Source organism: Anoplopoma fimbria, chromosome 2 (genome assembly GCF_027596085.1).
Source record: "Anoplopoma fimbria isolate UVic2021 breed Golden Eagle Sablefish chromosome 2, Afim_UVic_2022, whole genome shotgun sequence".
NCBI classification, from domain to species: Eukaryota; Metazoa; Chordata; class Actinopteri; order Perciformes; family Anoplopomatidae; genus Anoplopoma; species Anoplopoma fimbria.
Window position 1 is genome coordinate 24,813,964 of NC_072450.1, and position 24,383 is coordinate 24,838,346.

Genomic DNA, 24,383 nt, shown 5'->3' on the forward strand with positions numbered 1-24,383 from the left:
TTCCATAACATCTGGATGCGTGAAAAAGTAACGTCTTGCTAAAAACCTGAATATATCATCTTATAAGGTGATGTGGTCTTTACAGCTTTTCTTTCCACTCATGGAAGTGCCCAACATAAAAAATGTAATGCAGACGTAAGCATATAAATTCTTTATCATTTTAACAAGTGTTTTTTTAAAGACTTGTGTAATGGATCAGTAGGACATGTAGATGCTCTTTGAGTCATAGGACAATATGTTTTTGCTTCCAGTTTTGAGCGCTCTTCTGAGCTATTCTTGCAAATACACTACACAGAATATTAAAGATGTGTGTGCCAGAGGGAAATCCAGCACACCAGGCCAGAATATTGAATATCCAAACAGCGTACACAAGAGGGTATGGGCAGAGAGCAGAGACTTCCAAGCAGAAGTTGCGCTCTGTTAGCCCGAGGTTGAGGGGTAAAGTAGAAAAGGATCGTATCACCAGTGCAGGCGACGTGCTAAAAACCCGAAGAACTGCACCAATCATTAATTAAATCACTGAATAGCGCTGACTTTTGCCTTGACGTTTCTCCGCTGACTTTCTATGGAAATAAGATTAATTTCTTCCTGAATTAAGCAGAACAAAGCTCAAGCAAATGAAGAATTCATTATTAACTTGAGACCCTTTGTAGAAGGAGTGTTTTAGAAGGAATTGGCAGGCGGCTGGATGATCATTACCAACAAGCGTCAGGCCAAAACTTTAAACATGTGAAAATGAAAACAATAGAGACTCAGCAAGATAGAAATTAAGAAGGTTCACTGGTTTCCTTCTGCTCCCATATGGAGCATACTTCACAGTTTGGCCTGGACTGTCCAAGTACCATAAGCATTAATAAAGGGACTTAATGCAGAAAGGAGCTTAATCACAACTCAACTACTAGCATACGTCTTTGCCAAAAGGCATTAAAGGAAATATTTTAGCAGCCAACACAAAAGGCTGCAGCAGCAAAAGGACATTTATATGCACCTGGAAAAAAAACAACAGCTCAGCACTTCTGCAATCACAGCGCTAAGCTGAGCAAGGCTTGTCTGGACCAGTCTGAGAAATATTTATTCTTAGATGATAAAGCTGATGTTATTTTATCTTTTCAATATTGTGAAAAACACCTACAATGAAAACCAAACTAAATATAGCAACAAAAAAAACTTTCATTATCCCCTTAAATGTCAAATTGCAGATGCATTCAACGGTTAATAGTGTAGAAGAGTACAAGTGTAGCACAGGTTTAGATGATTCCCCATTTTATTTAGCTTTAGTGAGTTGTCAGATTAGTGGTACATTGGGACATTTGTTAAAAAGGTAGATCCTTGTTTGGTGGGGGGGAACTGTGTATGTGTGTGTGTGTGTGTGTGTGTGTGTGTGTGTGTGTGTGTGTGTGTGTGTGTGTGTGTGTGTGTGTGTGTGTGTGTGTGTGTGGGTGTGGGTGGTGAAAAATAAACTGTATAAAATGATCAGATGAGACAAATGGGTGGCCGAGCTACAAAGCAGGTGAGAAGGCCCCACAGAGGGCAGGGACATAGCTATGCTCTTATTTGTTTTGTCTCAGTCTAATAATGCTGTCTGTTTTTAATGTGTGTGTGTGTGTGTGTGTGTGTGTGTGTGTGTGTGTGTGTGTGTGTGTGTGTGTGTGTGTGTGTGTGTGTGTGTGTGTGTGTGTGTGTGTGTGTGTGTGTGTGTTTGCATCAACTTCAGGTACTTCTCCGTGACAGGAAGAATAAACGCTAAGCTGTTTACCTACGTGTGCACGAACAAACACGCAGATCGACTAATGAAAGGGGCACATTAATAAATCCAGACGGATGGCCCACATCTGTCGACGGAAAAGAAACAAATTAGTATAAATAACTCCTTGACTCTTCATCTCTTCACAGAGAGGAGAGTTGAGACACACGCTCGGATCTGTAATTCAACCAAAATCAACTTCACATCAGCTGTTACCTTTGCTGCTTTAGTAACAGTTTGTATTGTTTAGAACGGTAAATATAAAAAGCGTCTCCGAAAGGGCAACAGACTCAATTACTACTCTGCAACGACATGAAAACGCATGAAGTGACGTCTGTTATGGCAAAAAAAAAGCAATCCACACAGACAAGAAGGTGGAAAAAAGGAAATAAAGGAAGTGTTGAGATGGGACAAATTGAGACACGCCGTTGACGAGTGCTACAGAGCCTTTCCAGCTGCAGGACAGACGGCGGTGGTTCGCAGTAGGCCTGAATGCTGCGTCCTGCCCCTCAGAGATACGGCCGCGCTGAATTCGACAAAGAGAAAAGCCATTTTCCAGGAAACGCTTCTGTGAGTTCCCGCAGAACAGAAATGAATTTCAGCTACGCCTCATTTGACTTTTCCCCTAAAATTAAAAGCACCGAGTTGTGACACGAGATGAGAAGCGTCTTTCAATCCACATTTGAATTCTTTCCTTTTTTCCTCTTGTCCCTCTTCCATCTCTCCTTCTATCCTACCTTATTTGTGTCCTATATTTGTCCTTTCTTATCTTTTATTTCTTCCCTTCCTTCCCTCCTTCAGTCAGTCCTATATTCTTTCATTCCCTCATCCTGCAATTGTTTTCTTCTCTCCTTTCTTCCTTATTCCTTCTTTCCATCCTACCTTCATTTTCACCTTTCCTTCCCTCCTCCTCCCTCCCATTTCCTATCCTTAGATCCTACCTTCAGTCTTTTCTTCTTTGCTTCCCTACTTATCCATTATTCAGCATTCCTCCCCTTCTTTTCTTCCTTTCTTCCATCTCTCCATCTTTCCATGCAGCATTATCTTTCCTTTCCATTTTACCTTCTGTACTTCCGTCTTCCTGTCCTCCCTTCTTTTCCTTCCTTCATGGCTTCATTCTTTCCTTCCTTTATTTCTCTCTTTACTTCGTCCCCATCCCTCCTTCCCTATTTATCTCTCTCTTTGACTCCCTCTTTCGACTTACCCTCTCACTACCTGTCCTCATTCACTCTCGGTCTCACTGTCACTTGTGTGTCTCACAGATCAGAAGTAAATCGTCTACAAAAAACAGCATTTATCATAGTAAAATCTCAGACTTTTATGTCAAAACACTGCCAGTAATACAATCAAATTCCAACCACAGGTTGAGATTGACTTGAACCAGCGGTAGATTTATGTACACACTTATGAGTCAGCAAATCAGGAAACTGACAAAGCCTCACCACATGAGATTAATGCTGTGTACTGAATGAATGAGACTTTGTGATTTTTTTTTTCCCCCAACAATAACATTTCTTGTGTTTCTTTTCTTTCACTTTCCTACTTTACTTTTTTTTTTTAGAAAGGTTTTTAACAATTAGCTTTGAGGGTTTCTTCATGACCTTAATAAGTGCAACAAGTTAATACAAATATATATATATATATATCAAAGGATATGGGATCGAAAAGATTAGGAAAAAGACGAAAGTTCACCTGGATTAGCGTAGGTGCATCTGTGTTTATGTCTTGATGTGGAGAAGAGAAACCGTAGATGTGAATGTTTGCACAGCTTTGATGTTGAATGCTGTGGCTAATGTCTAGCAGAGATAACAGGCTGAAGGTCAGACACACTCAAACCTATTTTCTCCTCTAACTAAATACTCACTTACATACTACTAACATTTCAATTTCAAGGTCAGATCCCTCCCAGTGTGTCGGCTGGGAAAGCGCAGCACGAGGGAGGCAGCCTCAAGCGATGTGTCACATCACAAAGGAATAAAACATTCAAAGACTTTCAGAAAGTTAAAAAGCAAGTGAGGGAATTTATCTGTCACCCAAAGAAAAAAAAAAAACTTAAAGAAAAAAAAAAATATTTGAATGAAATATAATCCCTTCTTTTTATGCCCCTGCACAGACGAATGACTCCGGGCTCTATATCGTCCTCGGGAAGTTGGTCTCTGTGCAGCTCAGAGATTCATATTTTGATGAGGGTATTTCAAAGTGTCAGGGGTTTAGCAGAAATATGTTGGGAGGGGGAGCGGGAAAAAAAAAACATGAAAGAAATGCTAAGTCATTTTCTAGCCGGGGGCTGTAGGAAAGAAGAATGTCTCACGGGTACGTTTTTTAAAGTCGGATCTTTTCAAAAGGTCATCCGGTGGTGATAACGACAAGACCATGACAAGAATCGGTCACAGTTATGAGTTGAGCACAATTGGAGGAGGGGGAGGGTGATGAGGCGGGAGTTTTGATTTAGGGGAAACGACGACATTGGAGGAAAAATAAACCTGCAGAGCTGGAGATGGAAAAACTGGCGTGGAGGGAGGGAGACCGTTGGAGGGAGAAGGAAAGTGGAATCACCTCATAGACGAAAAACAGTGACCAATTGGATTGCATGCTGCCGGCCGCTGTAATTGTAAAGGCGCCCTGACAGAGAAAGCGATACATTGCTCCCCGTACTCAGAAATATTATCCTCCGGCAGAGAATTCTCACAAGCGAAGCTGCAGAAGAAAAAAAAAAAAAAAAAAAAAATTGATATTAAAGGCGAGCGACGGTGTGAGTTACAGGAGCCTCGGCTTGTCGGAGCGGCGCTGTTTGATATCATTCCTGGAGAGCTGGGAAGGCTGGGGAAGATAAGTGGCCTGAATGCTGTGTGTGACGTCGTGTGTGCATAATGATCTGAGTGCTGCAGAGAAAAATACATATACACGCAGCCACATACTAAAAATGAGGTGAGGCCGTGTGAAACAGGTGATGTTTGTCAGTCTGTTCGTGTTTGTGCGTTTGCAATTCTGGATAAAGCATTAACTTTCCACCTTCTTACAAGTCATTCCAAGGCCACAAACACAAACCGGCAAATGGCAAAACACGCTTTGACTCTTTTATGTGTATGTGTGTGTGTGTGTGTGTGTGTGTGTGTGTGTGTGTGTGTGTGTGTGTTATTCAAATGAGCTCTAATGGACGCATGCAGCCTGACCGTGACCCTGGAACAGAAACAGTTGTCTCTGTGCCAGGCTCCACTCACATGCACTCAGATGTACACACAGGAAAACGCACAACAACCGTACACACGTAATTATAAACTTTGGGAACAGATGGGCATTACGGTTCCAAATGGTTCTTCTCTCTCACACACACACACACACACACACACACACACACACACACACACACACACACACACACACACACACACACACACACACACACACACACACACACACACACACACACACACACACAGTCACAAACGCTCTAAAAGTGTCCTACAAATAAACAGACTGTAGCGTTGTACTTGCTGCCAGAGGAGCCGTTATAAACCCGACACTCCCCTTTAGACTTGCAGCACACACAAAACAAAAAAGTGCAGGCAAATGTGTTTCTAAAAGGTTAAAAACCTTATGTTCTCGCTCCCAACGCAGGTATACCTCAGCCTGGTCAGTGCCCCTTGGCGTCCAATACCGAGGAACCCTTTAGCATCTGTATAGGATGCAGCAGGTTTTCTACTAACTCCAATGTAAACCAATCCAATATGGATGATAGGTGGGTCAAATTAACACACTTTCTTCAATGAGACTGTTGTCCCTGTGTGAAACCAAGTCAACGTTGTCTTGTTTTACCGTAGTTTTGTTATGTAACTAATGGACCTTAATAATGCCAGTTCACAAGCATTTAAAATATACTTATCTTAACCGAAACCAGGATGTTTTTTCCAGGCCTTATCAAGATTTTTTGTTGCTAAGTAAAAGATAAGTAAACCAAAGTTGGAAGTATATTATGATTAGGAATGAGAACACGATGTTTTACATGAGGGACGGCTCAACATCTAGACTTATATGAGCTGCATATGAGCAGGTCTACATCCTTCCGTAAGCTAAAACATGAATGAAATTGAAATAAAATTCCTCATTGTAACCTTCAGTCAGTCTCAACATGTTGTGATATTGGCCAAACGTTTCGAGAGCCTTGTTAAAATATTGAAGAACTGATGAGATGAGAAGCTTTTGAAGTTAACCCACATGAACAAACAGGTAAGAACAGAAGATGATTTGATTTGTCAGAGCTTTATGCTCCAGACTTGGTTGGGACACATCGTCTTTGGGTTTGGGATAGTCTGGGGATCTGTCCAGGGTCTACCCTGCCTTCGCCCAATGTCTGCTGAGATCAGCTCCAGCCCCCCTGAACGGGATAAGCAGTTAAAGATAATGGATGGATGGTAATAATACATGCATTATGTAAGAACAAACTAAATTTGATGTCTTCATCTGTACTTGTTATATTTTGAATAATTAAGCCAAATTAAACCCAAATGTTCAATTAGACCTTAATGACCTAATGTGCCCCCATTGGCGTTATAGTTGACTCTGATCTCAGTCTAAATAGCCAAATAAAAACAAAGATCAGCTTTTTGTCATCTTACAAATAGAGCCAAACTGAGGGAGTTCATGTCAAAAACTCTTTCACACCATTATTTCTACCAGGGTTGACTACTGTAATGGTCTTTTGACAGGGCTCTTTATAAATCTTAAGCCTATTCAAAATGCAGCTGCTAGAGTTGTTACAGGGACTAAAAGGTCAGACCACATCACCCCGATTCTTAACACACTGGCTTCCTGTCAACCACAGACTTGAATATAAGGCAATGCTTATAAATTAATACATGGAGTGGGACCAAAATACATTAAGGACATGTTTAACCCTCTGTAACCCGTCGACATAATTCAGCCTTTAAGCTACAGTGAAGATACTAGACAACCTAATGAATCCGTTGGTACCAATCACGTCATGTTAATTTGTCTGGGAAGGAAGAGAGTCCCTTGACCTCTCACCTCGTGATATGTGAATAAAAATGGGTTCTACCTACGAGTGTCCCCTTTACAGACGTGCCCACTTTATTCTAACCCCATGCAGATTGAGGCAAAAACATGCAGTTTATTGCATGCAGTAAAAATGTGTTATCTTTTTTTAGCTTATTTGAGAATCGTGTTTTGGGATATTTCTGCATGCTGGGGTCCCTAAACAGTCCTGGAATTGCATACATTTTGTATGGGCATGGGAATGGGAAGCTGACACTTTTGGATCCAATGAGCCCAGTATTCATGCGTGATGATGTTAGTCCGAATGAGACCATTTGTTTTTTTTTTAAACTTGAGGTCACTGTATAAAATGACCTGCTGTAACCTCTAGGGGAATCACAGCCTCGTGAAACTTTACAACCGCAAATCAGAGACCAAGGGCATTCAGAGGACATTCTTAGGTATATTGACAATAAAGGGGTTTCTGAGCCGTTTCCAGAACCAACGTGATTGACATCCAATCGCCAAAATGTTTTATTCTTGCAGAAATATACAAATGTCCAAAGTTATTGAAAAAGTTAGATATCAAATGACTTTTTCTGAGTTGTTCCTCAAGGTCTTGGTGTCTTAAAGTGGTATTCTGGAAATATTTTAGATTTATTTTCTTTTTTTAACAATTTTAATAAATTTAATTAAATTTAAAATTTAGTACGAAATCAACTGTATCTAAAAAATTGCAGCAACAACTTATGAGACATAAGTGAGCATGGGGAGGGCCATCCTTTACTTCCTGTTCTAAGCCCTTTTTCACTTTCGCATTTAATCTCAATTAATTAATGTATTACTTTTTTTTTCTGAATCATGACTGGAATAACTTAACACAGTGCTGAGCTGCATAAAGCTGCATGAGCTGAATACATTATTCTTCAGGTTCCAAGCTTTCAGGTGATGTACACTTCTTTAAAAACAATGTAGGCATGTGAAACTGACTGAGCACTTGGCCTCTGCATTGTTTGGAAGAAGCAAACAACTCAACCCCCCACCTATTGAGAAGCCTGGTCTTGTACTCTGTCAGCTCTAACCAATAACAAGCCGCTAATAGAAGCCTCCTCTCAGCGCACCTGTCTCCAAACACTAATCCCATGCTCATCTGACGCTCCCAATCCAAATATTTGATCTCTATTTGTTCTTTTTTGTCATCCTCCCTGAGGTTATGCGACCTGGCAGCATGCTTCCCTGTTGTTTCTGTGCAATACATCATCTGTAAATAGGAGGCCAGAGCTGGCCAATAACACTGACAGTCAGGCAAAGAAACAGGAGGGGCCGAAACCTATCACATCCGCTAAATGGGGCCCCTGGCACAGACAACGGCTTGTAAGATAGGAGAAGTCCTAAAAGCACAGAGAATCAGTATGTGCATGTGTAGGTTGTGAGTGTGTCAAGAGTTAATCCATGCAAAGTGTGAGTGTGTCTACTGAGTGATGTCCACTTCCCTGCAGGTTAAGGTCAGGAGCGATCTCTCTAAGGCTTTTACTGTCACAGACCGCTGGGCTCGACATTTCCTGCGCGCCACCAGGCCATTTGGCAAACAGCAGGGTTTAGCACACTCTCAATCTGTGTCAGAGCTTGTAGGTTTGAAAATGCAGTGTGATTGTGTGTGTGTGTGTGTGTGTGTGTGTGTGTGTGTGTGTGTGTGTGTGTGTGTGTGTGTGTGTGTGTGTGTGTGTGTGTGTGTGTGTGTGTGTGTGTGTCTCTGAAACGTCCATCTGCTCTACGCTGCTCCGGTTGTCCCTTTGCTCTTCAGAAAGGGACAGTCTGTAGATTATTCAATGGTGTCCCGCCACTGACCTCTAATCTGTGATCTGCTGAACAACCTAGAGTCGCGTTCACTTTTAACCGATCTTAACATGTGTCTGTACCGTCTCCGCCGCTTAGAATGGCTTCTACAGTAGGACCAGCTATCGAGCAGAGAGACACAGGGAGCTGATGACAATGCAGCGTAGTTTAACCATTTACTGACACAGAACAACAAGCTTTACAGTCGAAACGTACGTCGATCTACACTTACAACTGACTGGACGTACCACTCAATAAACACATTAACTCTAAGGCGAACAGACCAGAAAACATTGTACACTGCAGGAGGAAGCCAGGTCCCATCTCCAACCTCAGCTGATAATGGATCAATAATCATCAAGACAGCAAGTTTATACCATCGGCTATCAAATGTTGCTGTCAAAATGTATCATATGTGCTACTTTTTTACATTAAATCTACTAATAACCAACAATATGTCATTATTCAACCTATAGCCAGCGTATGAGATCTATACTGGCTGTTTTTTATACTGTCTGATAAGAACTTCCATGTGACAATCATCTGCTGAAAGATAAATTAGGGACTTTATATTTCTGGTTACTTTGTGTTAAATAGAAGAACTGTGTAGTGAACAAAGAGTGACACTTATAGAGACTTTATATTTTCAAGAATCTGTGTGTCAATCTATACTTTTGCTTGAGTTCGATCAAGCAGTTCAATGTGGTTATCCTGCACAATGTGTATAACTATTTTGTGCTACCAAATTTTACACTAAATGAGATTAGATTGCATGAATGTATCTACTTAATAAGGTATGAAGGTAGATTTTTTTTGCCAGATGTCTGGTGTGTAAGTAACCATAAATTTACCATAAAAGAGACTTAATTAAATAGGATGTCTTTATTTAAACCTGTGATTTTTGACAGCTAGAGAACATGAGGTTCTTAGAAACAATCAAACTAAGAAACGACATTCATAAACCCATTTTAAATAAATCTGCTCCATCAGGACTTTGTGGGTGAGGCTTGATAAGATTTGATTGACAGCGACCAAACAACTGACCACATTTCATCAAATTCTGATTCAAATGTTTTTAAAATCCTGATTGGTTGCCTTTTTTTGAGCCCTGCCCACTTGAAATTAGTGTGAAGCTGAAGCATGCAATGTTTCAGACAAACATCCAAGTTAAATATTCAGAATGAAATGGGTTCATCTCTCTGCTGCCTCCTCCTCCCTTCCTCTGTATGTTTCAGCCTCACTCCCTCCTCGCTGATGTTTTCCTCTTTTCTCCCTCCTTCAGTCCTGCCTCTAGGGATGTATGTTTGTTCCCCACATGGCGCTATCAAAACAGGGTCCCCTCCTGACCCAAGCCTTATCTCTGATTGATGACTGACATCTGCAGCAGTGTGGACCACAATGCAATTTTTCCATTAACCTTCATCTAACACAGAGTGAGGTGTGTGTGGGACTGAAAGAGAAATCCGACGGAAGCCAAAGGTTCCCTCAGAGTTTTTACAATGACGGAGTTGAGTGGTATGTTCTTCGTTTTTTGAGTGCTATTCTTGTACGTGCTTAGGTGCTGAATGTGGGTTGTTGAATTCTCAAAAAAATAGAACTGAATTCAAAGAGACAGATGGAGAGAAAGAGGAGACTGACTGAGAGAATGTGACACTGCGAGCACGCCTGAATAGTCGAGTAGATTAAGGGTATACCATACAAAGCAAGTGTGTGACATAAGCAACATTAGCAACAAAATTCACTTTCACAGCCATTCATGACTTCTCCGATTCCTCCAGCTGCTACGCCTGCTGCGTATTATTGCATGTTTGTCAGTGGGATGTCACGCCACGCTCCCCGGGGTGCATTTGATCTGACTCACCCTCACAGTCCTGGGAGCGCGTTGTCTCTCATGCAGAAAAAAACCAACACAGTCGACCACTTAATATCAAGGAAAGCTGGCCTTATCCAGAGGGTCAAGCTTTAAAAATGATCCATTTACTATTATTAGAGCACAGAAGTGCCAGCAGCGCTGTGGCTATACACTTTTGCTGATTTTTCACCATGTGGCTTACATGTATATTTAATTTTATAGCTTCATATTCTATTCAACGGGCTTGCAGTTCATTACTAGTAGTAAAAGCTTCCTGAACATCAAGCTCAACTACGCATTAAAGTTGCATTAACGCCCCATTCACCAACTAAATCACAACTTCCCACCCTCCAAATGCTAGTTGTTTGAGGCGAAACCGCATCCCCTTCTCGCTGAGATGCACACATGATGCAAATTTAATGCACAGACCCCTTACCCATGTACTATATAGGGATATGTGCTATATAATCATTTTTATATTTAGACTGCGCTGTTCTTAATACACACTTCTCAGGCACGTGCAACAATATAAAGTGTTGCCAGGTCAGCTCCAACACGTCAGAGGCTCTTTATCTGCAGGGTGTGGGAGTCACAGGGTTTATGTGGGAATCGGATCAAAATGTGAAATAAAGCTCTTAAATAACTATGAAAAAATGTATAAATTCATATTTCAGTAAGGAAATAAAGGTGATGATTTGTATTCAGGGGAGAAAAAAGATTAAAATATAGTCATAAAAATCAAAATACACTCAAAATGTTGTGGTGAAACTGCTGATTGAAATGTGATCCGTTGAAATGGAGTATTATAGATATTTTTGGTGGATATGACTCAAACGTCATGCATTAACAATTTGAAGAGGTTTTTATTGGCTATATGAGGGAGTGAAGCCTCACCAGCTCCTTTGAAACATGTCTCTGTGCTGAATGACAGCGCTGACGTCACATTACCCTGAGATAACCTTATATAAGCTCAGACGTGGAACCAGCCAGTACAATATTTCAGGCTATTCATGGGTTTAATATTGTGGAGCATCTTTTTGTCTCCAGCTGTGGTATGAATTGATGCTGGGACTAGGTTATGTTAGCATAACATTTGGAAGGAATGGAACTATGAATTCAAACACACTTGCTTATACATAATGCAAAAATCAACTGCAACTGGAGATACACAAACCTCCCTCTTATACACATAGAGACAGACAGAGTAGCAAGCGAAGATGACATGCCCACTCATAATAACACATACATGCTTTTTCTGTTTTTCGTTTGGATTCACAAAATGGGAAACAAATTACACGCTTGCACAGAGGAAGAGAGGGGAGCGCACAAATCAAGACCTAACTGCATGTGAAGGCCCAGCATGCCCATGTGCCTTTCCTGCCCGCAGACCAAACATCGGACGTCAATGATGCAGAGGCAACAAGACAGCTGGTGTACGCACGCGCACATGCAATATGCAAAGCATTTCTTCACAGTAAAATAAAAAAAGTGAATTCACATCCTCCTCTGTCACCTTTTCCTTTCCTTTTTTTTTTCTCGCTCATATTTTTCCTGCCCATCTCAGGCCTCTCTGCCGACACAACGTGTGAGCTAAGCGTCTAGCTGAGACAGAAAAGGTGTGAGGGAACGATATAGAAGTAAAGATATGTATAAGAAGAAGAAAGACAAAAAGATTAAGAGCCAGGGAGAGATGGTATGAAGCAGCAATAAGAAAGAAAAATAAGGGTGTGGAGGAGGTGAGAGAAGCAGCAGAGGATAGCAGGTATACAGATTTAAATTTGCAATTTGTGTGACCCTGCAAGGCACTCAGCTTAGCAGCAACCAAATTAATAACAACCACATCTAATTTCTCCCTCTCTGAGGGCACAATACAGGTACGCTCTGAGACTGCGTTCACGTCTCACAGTAAAATAAAATAAGCCTCATGTCAGTTTTCAGGTGCTACTGCTTTAAAAACTCGTTCTGACAATGGAAGGTGATTTTTCAGATTTTCTGAATTCTAAAGACAGAAAAGATTTTAGATAAACCTGCACACCTGTGTTTGAAACGACAGCTGCCTTTCAAATCATCGTACCCACAAAGTGAATGACTTCCATCCCATCAACTCATTTCCTCATCCTTTTTAAAGGGCATGCACAGCACTCACTAAAAAATGATTATTTTGTATGTTGTTAACACAGGAATTCTTGGCAGTAAAAGATAAATTCTAATGTCAGCAGCAGTCAGCTGTTTTCAGAAAAGCTAAAAAAACACCTCGCACTACGTGTTCAACACCAAACAGCAGACGGACACAGTAAGTGTGAGTGTTTAGTGATGATTGCTCAAAATGTTTTGTAACAAGCCGCTGAAAAACAGATTTTGAAACGATTTAAAATGGCAAAAAATGTATCCAGATGCTATTGGTCATGGCTGACATGGCCAGACTTATCTGGACCCACAGAGAAGGGATTCTTGTTTCTGAGACTTGTGGTTCAAAAGTTTAAGGCAAAACGTAAAGCATGTAGTCATAGCGCCATCATCTAGTTAAATTACACTAACTTCCTTGCTCTATAGTTAGATGGTGGTGTGCAGGAAATCATGACAAGGTTCTCCACTGCTCCATAGCTTGCATGAATGCACTTTGGACCACTTATTTGACGGCTTCATGGTGAAATGGAAATTAAATCATGACATTTTCTTTTGGAAATTTAAAACCAGGTTTTATACAATATGTCAGCACATCAAAGACAAGGTGCTAAATGTCAAGACCTTTAAGTGAAAAAATCCACAATTCTATCCACTAACAGAGTTGGCCTTCCTCGTATTAAAGAATATAAGCTTACCTTAGAGAGTTCAATTATGACATTTGTACGTCTTGGAGACAAATGTTCTTCTCTTTTATTTTGTCTCTCCTCAAAGTTTTCCTAGCGGCTGACATGCTCTTTTCTATCTCTGGATTTTTTTCTCTAAATTTGTTCTACCTGTTGATATTTCTCCCTGCAACCTATTTGATTCAGTCTGGTGTTCATAATACCTCTCTGGACCTCCCGTCTCTTGTGCGCCTTGTTCTAGCACCATCTTATCAGCTGAGCTACAAAAACAAAATTCAACATACAGAGGCAGAATGGGACTTATCAATCCACACTGTACAGCGAAAGAGAATGAGGCCGTTGTTTACGTATCTCTACCCTTCATCTGTCTGGTCCTCAGAGCTGCCGGGTGTCTCAGGTATGGATTAAACCTCAGACATGATCGCCATTCAGAGAGGCAGTTCATAGAACTGCAAACGGACTGGGTTTAATCCCCGTCTGCAGGACTGGCTCTTGGCAAGGTAAAAAAGGATGGTTTCTGCTGTTAACGTCATGATGAATTGTAAATAAAGGAACAGTGTGCAGCATATACAGGGATCTATGGGCAGAAATGGAATATAATATTAATAAGCATGCTTTCTTCAGTTTGAAATCACCTGAATATGAGAATAGATGTGTTTACGTTAGCTTAGAATGAGACATTTATATCTACATTTGGTTCCAAACTGCAACTTCAATGCTAAATACTGCCAAATCCTACACACTGCACCTTTAAAATGCTAGCACACACTCATAACACAACAAGGTGGTAAGCAGGACTGAGTAGTAGGAATTCATAGGAAGATTTTGGGCAGAGAGTGCAGGGATAGAGGTGGCTTTATAGCTGTGTGATAAGGGCTTACTGCGTAGCCTTGAAAACTAAACACAACGCTGCTGTAGCTATGCCATAGCTCACACATTCCTCTTCAAATATGTAACTACACATTGGGGATAGTGTTGCTACTGGCTACAGCGATGTACAGATGAAACAGGTTGGGTTTTCTCCTCCAAGTTTCTGATGATTTCTGTCATTGTTGAAGTATAACTCAGTAATCTCCTTTTCAGAAACACACATCTAGTAGTAGCATTTGTATTGGTCTCCTATTCAATAATGAGAAAATCAATAAGCAGAATGGAAGTTACTTTGATGTAACTCCAGTTCAAGTACATGCGTAGCTCACCGTCACTCTATACCACACAGTGAATGAAAGACTGTAGACGCGGTCACAGTGGGGAATAATACGGAAGCAAGAGTGATATATTTAATATATATACTGGCGCTTGCCATTTATACGAGAGGCCAGTACTGCTGAACATTTCTTTTTTTATTGCCCTTTTACTGTAACATGCTTTCATTTGAAAGAATTCTTGATTCCAATTGGCTTCCTGATGTTCATTAAATTCTGCGCCAGATGTTTGTTTATATTTCTAAATTAACCAGGATGAACTCAAGTGAATCCTTTCCAGCAATGCGTTTTATCACCTGGACTTCTGTCTACCAGTTTTAATGTAGCTGCTCCATAAGTCCTCTCTCCTCACCCTTGTTGTTTTGAAAGATGACATTCATTCATTACCAAACAGCTTTTAAGTTAGCTTGTTGCATTGTTGTCATCAGGCTTTATCCACGTTCTCTAGCGTGGCCTCATTTTCGTTCATCCTGGTAAATTTAGAACAATAGACAAACATCTGCGTCACAGGTGCAGGAATTAAGGAACACCTGGCAGCAGATTGGAATCATGGCGGAGAACTAGGTGATGCATATCATCGGTGGAAAGGCTAAGTGTTCAGAATGTGAAAGCAATTATAGTATAAAAAAACAAAAGTGAATTTCAATCAGCCAGAATTTTAAAACTCCGGCTTGTGATTATCAATTACAATTGTGAACGTACAGCTTATCATATCTGGTATTATCCCTTATTTAAACTTACAAGTTGCCCTTCTTGGATAGACTGTATAAATTACAAACACTTTTCTTTTTTCTTCATGGTTAATGGGCATCCATTTGCCACCCACTATCTGCCTCTACAGCTTACAGTACTTAGTCTTACTTGACTTTTAAAATAAAACAACAGCCAGTAGATCTTTTTATTGTGCGCCATTATTATTTTAGGCCAAAGCGCTTAACTGCCCTTATAAGTCATATCAACAAGGATGAGTGCAGCTTAACAACGAGCACTTGAATCAAGGTTGCCCTGAGAACGACTGTCCGTAGTGCATATGAGTTTTCAAGATGATAAGTGGTGAAATAAGTGTTAAACGGGAGCCAAGTGATGACAGTCAATCACAGTCACATCACAGCTCACCTGATTGGAGTATCGCATGCTGACGTTGCGCTGGTCCTTGTGGGGAACGTAGCGGTGGATGGGATCAATGTCTTTGGGGCTGATCAGCTCATCCACTGGATTGTGACCAGGCACACATAAAGAAACCAACAAACACACACACACACCAAGATAGACACATTAACATGTATACATAACACACGCACACATAGACAAGAGGGCAAGTGTAAAAAGAGAAAGAAAAAAATCTATTTCCCGTCATTTACACAAATACTGACACACATACACACAATGATGAGTCAAACTGCATCCTTGGATTCAAGTCAGTGAAGAATTAAGCAAAATTTTAAATCATTACCAAATCATGAAGATTATTTTTCAGAATATTTACACATACCACACATAACATGGTGTAGTAGATCTCATCATACATGACTTAATATATTAGTTTTGCACTTTTGCACTTTACTGAATCAATGTGTGGGTTCAGAGCATCATGCCGAAGCGCACACACACGAACGAACACACACGGAGGCGTACCCAGAAGCCTTGCGATGTTGTAAAGGGCCTGACCACACAGGAAGACCATCCCATCACGACCAGAGTTGCTAGGGAAACGCTTCTGGCTCCCGTGCTTGTTCTGCTCCGCCTCCACAAAGTCAGCCGGTACGTAGTAGTATTTGGGGATCACAGCATGGCCTGGCATGGGAGAAGAGGACTGTAAGCACTGTGTGTGGGTGTGTGTGTGTGTGTATGTGTGTGTGTGGGTGTGTGTGTGTGTGTGTGTGTGTGTGTGTGTGTGTGTGTGTGTGTGTGTGTGTGTGTGTGTGTGTGTGTGTGTGTGTGTGTGTGCATGTACTTTCTCTGGACACATGTTTGAGCAAAAAACAATCTGCACTTCACAATACTTAAACAAGGCTGCGGCTCTGACGCACACAGTATGTAGGAACAATTTTGCACAGTGGTGCATTGTATGTATGTCATTTTCTATTGAGGAGGAACATCTTCATTTGCTGTGCACACACATAGGAGTCGACCAATATTGTGAGCTCTGTTCAATGCCACCAATCTTCTTACATTTTCCCAAATTTTGTCTATATATTATTATATATAAATATTATAACATACAACTCAGGTATTCATTATTAACCTGCAAACATAAAAAATAACTAAAAATCAGAGGGACAGGAACAGTACATTGTACATTCATGTACCAAATGTGCATTTTCACAGGTATGTAACGGGCACCAGCTGCTGAACCACTGTAGTGGAACAAAGTAGTTCCTGATTGCTTGGAGTAATACATATATAGTGCCAATTCAGTGTGAATTTAAAGGTACAGTCATTCAGGTCAGTGGAAGCAGCACACTAATCAGGGTTCACAGTTGCTGCAGAAAAAGCATTCGCCCATCACCGCAGAGACACAGGTTCAACACTCTGGCTAACACGACTGTCAGCTGGGGTGGGAAGCTGGTGAGGGATCATGTCCTAGTAACAGAACTAGACACTACTAGTGTTTGGTCTTTGTACATCGTCTCCAACTTCTACACCCTGTCCAGAGTACAAATTAAAGTTAGAAGCAATGAGGACTGCAATGAGGGCGGGACTGGCCGTTGTTCTTAGGAGAAACAGGAAAAACAAAACAAAAAAGACAGAGAGTAGAGTCTACAACCATTTAACTAACACTTTACACAAAATGCAACTGTAGCTGATGCGAACGTTATCAGTTAGACCAATAATTATACCAAGTATTTCGTCATTGGACACACTATAATTCGGACTTGATGGTGGCACTAGAAGAAAAGATTAATTAAAATTCATCCCATGTAAGACTGAATAATGAAGTGAAATTGAATGACCATTCAGTCTGATAATCAGCCTTAATTTTCCTGAAAGTGTGCTCCAATATGAATCTAACTCACTCCAAATAAAAATAAAGAGTCAAAGGATGGCAGAACGGTAGCAAATGCTGCTCATTCACCACAGTACAGCAGCATGTCTCCCAGAGCTGCACCCTGCATGTGTCTATGTATCATCAAAACAATGGGAGACTGTGACTCCTGGGAGGTCCGGGGAACCTGCAGCAGAATACACAATAGCAGCTTCTGACAGCAACAAAAACATTTTGTGGATTTAGACTCTTTAATGATGAAAAAGAAAGAAAGCACACTTGAGTTATCCATTGAAATCCAGCCAATTAACTAATGGAGTTTTGTTAATCCATACATAACCAGAACAAAGGCACTGTGGAGCTGTCCGGAGCAACATGAGCAAGCTCTGTCTCACATCATTATCTTTTCTGCACTCCAATTATTCCTGTGCCATTATGAACGGACCAAAATAAACTCACATCTCTTGACATCCCTATCATTTGACTGTCTCCCCACATATCAATGGGTGCAGGTGAATATTAAAGCCAGGCTTTTTACTCATGAGTTCACTTGGATATAACACCCCTGTAAGCCTGGGTCACAGTATGTGGGGCATGAATATGGATGATGGGATTTCATTTTAAGAGAAAGTTCTTCATTGCGAGAGAACAGGGGCAGAAGCTCCAAAACGAACCATACATATGTGTCAAATCAGTTGAAGTTGTGTGTGTGTGATTGTGCATTCCTAATTTGCAGCCATCCATCGGTCACTGCATTTGGATGTGTGTGTGTGTGTGTGTGTGTGTGTGTGTGTGTGTGTGTGTGTGTGTGTGTGTGTGTGTGTGTGTGTGTGTGTGTGTATCTATTAATGTGATTGCTCACCCTCATAAGACTGGAAGATGATGGGTTCAAGGAGGTCCTGGTATTCTTTGACCTGAGCACTATTTCCTCTGAACACCCCTGCAACACAAACAAACAAATACATGCACACATTAATGATACTAATTCAAACTTTGTTATGAAACTGATTGTTACACACATGGCAACAACATTTGCCTATTTACACAGCACATACAGAGCAAGATTAGCATTCATGTGGAAGCACGTTCATGGTCAACTGGTGAATTTACGTTAGACATTATCTCTCCTTTTAGCTCTGTTTGGCTCTCCACCAACTGCTGAGGAAATCAGCTGGGGTTTTAGCTGCTAAATGCTCCACTATGTTTACCAGTTGGTCGCTACCTTAGTCTGTCTGCCGTTTGGCGCTGAACAGGTAGTGTACAAGGAGTTTATCAGATTTTCTTCACTGAAAAAAAACATTGCCTGTTGTGGCTGAACCCCCCATATAAACGAAACAATTTGCTTAAAGATGCTGAAACGCTTTGATGTTTTTTTGTCTTTTAGCTATTCCCTTTAGAAAGTAATTCATGTATTTTTTTTCAGTAGTTTAAAGACAGTCCCATAAAGATGAACAGGCCCTAATTTATATTACTCCTTTGTCCTACAAACATCAGTGGAGAATAAACTGACAGCAGGGTGATTTAATAATGCTTAAATGCACATTACTGGGGGAAAATATGATTCATTTCTGACCATTCCCTTTAGGTTCACACACAGATTTCACACATCACATATTTTTCAAAAGTGTTTCCAAGTCTTCTAAAAGCTGGCGTCTTCTATCTTCCCAATGACCCACTTGAGGCATCATAACAGCGGCTATGGATAGAACAAGGCTTACCGTCAATCATCATGTAGATGAAAAATATGGGAAACTCGCACTCGATCCCATCAAAAAGCTGGAGGGAAACAGAAAGAGGGGGAATTATTGCTTTTCCATTTCAGAAAGAGGACAGAGGCACAGCGACTTTAAAGCAGCGGTTGGCTGAACTTTAGTAAAGCTGAGAATGGAACTGAAGGGCACAGGGAAAATATATAGGAGACGTGACATTGTGAATGATAACTCACAGAACACAAAGAGGAATAACATTGCAAGGTCATTCTCTTTCATTCACAGTTGTGCTGTTTGTTTTGAGGGGGTCATTTGAAAGTCTGAGATGTCAGAAAGTTTACAATACTGTGACAAATACACAAATATTACTAAGAGAAGTGTTGCATCTGGGGCCTTTTAAAGGTTTTATCAGTCAAGAGTGAAACTAGTCCTTGAATATCTTGAATAATTACAAAAAGATAGAAACAGGAGAAAAAATGTTGATTCGTAACCAGAAATTCATGGGGGGTTTGTAGTTAATGGGTAACTGCTTCAATACTCAGAGTAGGACATTAGTGACATGATACAGAAACAAAACAGTAACATCTCCCCATAATATTACAGTAAAATAAACAAGTTGTTAAATCCTGGTGAGCTTTGTTAAAGGATAAATAAACACATCAGAAGCAGAGAAGTGCCTTCAACCACAACTTAAACTAAGGCAACAGTGTGCTTTTCCTTCCAGGTGTGAGGGTATTGTTTGTAAGATTTTCTTACAAAAAAGATAATTTGGGTTTTTGAGAATGCTTCCAAATCTCCAAATGAGCTTTGGGTTGGGTTGAGATTACAGTGAAGGCAGTAGCATATGATTTGCTTCATTTTGATACTCATCAAACCGGTCACTGACCCCTGTGTGGAGACATATGTTAGGTCTCTCCACTAATTTATTCAGGTTTTTAATTTAATTAAACCTCTCCTTCATAAACACTTTGCAAGTCATGACTGACTGATTGACTGACTGACTGATCGATATGAGTGAGTGTATGCGTGACTGTGCGGCCGTCTGCTTGTTTTCAGTCGACGGAACAGAGAAATAAAAGCCAGCGTGCAGCAGCTGGGATGAATTTTCCGGAACAAACACTTGAATTGACAAGAACACCATCATTTGTTGGATTATTCTCGGAATCTTACTCAGCCAGAAATCCCATTATAGATCGCACATCACATGTGTGCGTAGTGTCACGCATTTACACAAACACACAAACCTTCATCTTGTTACAAGTCACGTGTAGCGGAGACATTCAAGTGAATCTCAGCCTTATTAATTCCAATAATTCAATCCCATCTTGTTTATGCTTGCCTAAGGAGGATCAACACAGAGACAATGTAGAAACAACGTTATCTCATGTGAAGGCTTATAAAACCCTCACGCACATTCCACTTTCATGATACTTCTTTGCGTGTCATTTCATGCCCTGGGGTTAAATTTGTGAAACTGCTTTTTCACATTTCATTTAGAGCAACATTGGATAATATTAATTGTGACCTATTGGCAGTAATTCAAATATAATTTGATATTTAATCATTTTTAAAGGGTTTTTGTTACCCCAGAATGAGCTGTTTACACGCTTGGCACACGGTAGAAGTTTTAGTTGGTTGCAATCTGCAATCTAACCGCTAGATGCTGCCTTAGTTAGGTTCAGGAAACGAATCATGGTTAAGCTTAAAATATTTACATTACCTAAGTTAAATATAAATGTGAACCGTGTAAAATAGGTATGGAAAACTATAAATGCATATACTCCTGACTATCTTTGTCCCTCATCTTTTCCAAATATCTCCACAATGATATATGTGGGAGCTGCATTCACTGTCACCAAGCAGATACTACAACGTGTAGGCTTAAAATGTGCTTCTTTAAATGTTTAATGTCTGCAGCCTGTGATTATGCAGGTACGCGTGGCTTCAAACTGTGTATTCCTGCAGAGATGAGAAGCAATTAGAAGCTATCAGGGAGCTGAGAGAGGGATGACAGAGAGAACAAGGAAAAGAAGAAAAAGAAGGTGCATAAAGAGATACAGAAGCAGAGGACGGTTTATTTGGAGGGAGGGAGAGAGCCAAGGCAGTCACCCAGTGAGGCCTGTGCTTTTTGGCCCGTTGAGGCTGTAAACAGGCAGAGATCCCTGGTGTTTTGTGCTTGAGCAGCTCGACTGATTGGTAAAACTGTCTATCACACAGGCTGCTGCTCCCTGTCAATGGTAAACAGACAGGGAGCACAGACGTCTGCCCTGCTGTGAATTCTCTCTTAAACACCAAAAACAACTTCACTCTGTGTCTTCAGACCTGGTCTACCTGTGACAGACAGAGCTCACACTGTGTCAGACGCTCGCTCGGCATTTTATTACTCTGTGTGTTTATGCTCATCATTCAAAGGAGGTTACATTAAGCTTTCTTTCACGTACTATGTTACAACTCTTAAACTGGCACATTCTCATATTCAAGAAATATAAAATAATAATCTTGAGATAACAGTTACTGCACTGTGGAATTAAACCACCTGGCACAGTTTCCTCTTATATAACTTGATCATTAATAGTGTCTTCCACAATAAATATGCCTGTCTGCTGGAAGAACTGAGGGCAGGAAGGAGCCTGAAGGAACCAAGGCGTTAAATACTGTTTGCTAATTCTTAGCCGGACGGCAACCCTCTGGTTCTGAAACTAAACTTGCATTCTTTCTAACAGCCAGCAGGGGGGCAACTCCTCAAAAGGAAGTCTGACTGTATAGAAGTCTGTGAGAAAATGCCGCTACTTCTCACTTGATTTATTCCCTCAGTAAACATTGTAAACATGAGTCCATGGTTTCAATTGCTAGTTTTAAATCCTATTTTAAACAGCATGATGTTCATTTAGTAAATGATGGCCCCATTTAGAGTAACATAGAAGATATAGCAGGGTATGCTTTTGGACCTTGTGATTGAAAGGTCACTACCATGGAGTTGTCCATGTTCTTCTTTTACAACTTTAACCCTTTCACAGTGTGTTTTCAGTTCATGAAAGTTAATATGGGTCGAGAGATTGATTTACAAATGGCCATTTTGTGGGTGAAGTATTTCTTTAATGAAAGCTAATCATAAAAGTCTTTAAAATATTTAAGAGCACCAAGCACTCCCACGGTCTCTGTCTTTTTCATTCTGTTTTTAACACCAAGGATCCACCTTTTTGCAAATAAAAGAACAGCCAAAAGCAATCTAATTTCCTAAAAGGGTCATGTTTTAAAATGTTTTAGATCGACATAGCAGCTGTGAGAGCCACGCGCAGCAATCTGTTAAGTCCTGCATAAGTGCAGTACATTAAATAACAGATCACTGCCAGTCACAAGGCCTGCATATCACAGCTGGAATGTATTTCATGTGTCAAGCCGCTTGAAAAACAAAAACGTATTTTAAGTAATGTCCTTTGTAAATTATTTAACAGTATTTTCTTTATCAAGGAAACGTGTTACCTTAACAACATGTCTAGGGTGCATTCAAACTGGATACTTAGAGCTATCCACTTGTGAATGGATCCCCCTAGATGCATGTTAATGTCAGGTCTGAACAGGCTTTAGTGTCAGTAGAAATGATGAGACCTCTTGAATGAGAGTTGATACATCTTCCAGACCAAACAGAAACTCTCCCAGACCACCTCTCTGAGCTCATTAATTCTGGGAGGTTACTTCTGCAGCTAATGCAAAGATTTGTTTAGCATTAAGAGTCCCACTTCTGATTCACTTAACGTACACTCACTGAGCTGATTCTAGAGTGAATGCGCTGCCGTTTTGCCGGGATCACGGGGGATTCAGAAAAGGAACGAACGCACAATTCACATACATATATATATGCATGAGCACACCCATTGACAGACTCTCTCACACGCACACAAACACACTAAGATCGGGGGTGAAATACCTGGAGGATTAAGACACTTGAAATGGGAGAGGCTAAGTCACAGACAGATCTCTGAGCATTATCATACAAGGATAATACCTTTACAGGCTTAAACACTTCAAAAACTTTTCAAATGTCACACTCAAGCACTTTGAAGTTGAACTTTTCCCAGGTCTTATGCATTGCCATTTATTAGCACTATGCCTTCTCCTCTGCATTAATAAGTGGTTGCCTGAAATAACCTCTAGGTGCATTTTTTAACATTATATTGTTCTTTAACTCAACATCAGATTGGGAGACCTTTGTATCTCACTATGCACACAGTGTTTTAAGTCTCTTTGACCTGAAGTCCAGCTTTTGTCACAGTGGACAACAAAATGTAACAACTGTAACTAAAGTTGGTGGTGTAGCAGCTCATTCTCTGAAATGGAAGAACAGACTGCTCACGTTCTTCTCTAGTGGGGTCCCCCAGGGATATATCCTGGATCCTTTACTGTTTTTTATCTACACGCTCTCTTTATGGCATATTATCCACAAATGCAATATTTATTTCAACTTCTATGTTAATAACACTCTGTACGTCTTGCTAGAACTTGGGATGAGTGACATTTTCTGTTTTTGTCTGTCTGATATGATAAAATGCTGGATGTATAATAATTGCTTCTCAACAGTCTAGGTCTTGCAGGCCTATTGTGTAAAAAAAAAGTTGGAGTAATTTGCTAAGAAAATGAAGATAAAAAAGGACAATATGGGAACTATAACACACATAAATAGAAAGGAAAATAATGATATCCTTTTAGGTGTCCCACCAGCACCAACCTTCATTTCAGCAGGTTTGTAGAAGCGGCGATCCTTGTCTTCGTTAGCGGTGCGGTAGCCATCGCGGAGGAAACGTTTGAAGCCGTATTTGCCCCGCAGCTTGCGGACAATCTTGTCTAGTGTCTGACTGTAGAGGGCATCGTCATCTACTGCAAAGGCAGGATAGCTGATGGTGGGAAGCAAGGCTGCATCTGTGTTCTGCCAGGGAGAGAAAAACACTTGAAATGAAAGACTGTTCCACAATGTTTTATTTTCTAATTTACAGTGAGAGTTACAACAAGACACATTTTTTTTTTTACATGACCATAATTGAACTTTAATTGTATTCATCAAGTCAAATCATCTATCCAAAAAAATTGAGGAATTAGAATTAAATCCTATCAGCCAATATCATTTAGCACATACATCTTTGTGTTCTAAAGGGTCATATAATAGACAGCTGTATATGCCTTTTACCAGGTTAATAGAGATTACACCTGGTCATGAACAGCATTCTACAGCAGCCTTATTTTCTATCAAGCAC

At 40.5% G+C, this 24,383-nt stretch overlaps 1 protein-coding gene across 3 annotated transcripts in view; it reads right to left on the minus strand.

Moving 5' to 3' along the window:
* Positions 1-24,383, minus strand: part of phkb (phosphorylase kinase, beta) — a 91,317-nt gene that overhangs the window by 31,357 nt on the left and 35,577 nt on the right. For all 3 annotated transcript variants that reach the window (XM_054609957.1, XM_054609949.1, XM_054609964.1), the window contains 5 exons: positions 23,861-24,058; positions 19,144-19,201; positions 18,288-18,365; positions 16,075-16,233; positions 15,556-15,650 (listed from right to left, as the gene is read on the minus strand). In XM_054609957.1, coding sequence (XP_054465932.1) covers positions 15,556-15,650; positions 16,075-16,233; positions 18,288-18,365; positions 19,144-19,201; positions 23,861-24,058 — 588 coding nt within the window. The remainder of the gene's footprint in view (positions 1-15,555; positions 15,651-16,074; positions 16,234-18,287; positions 18,366-19,143; positions 19,202-23,860; positions 24,059-24,383) is intronic.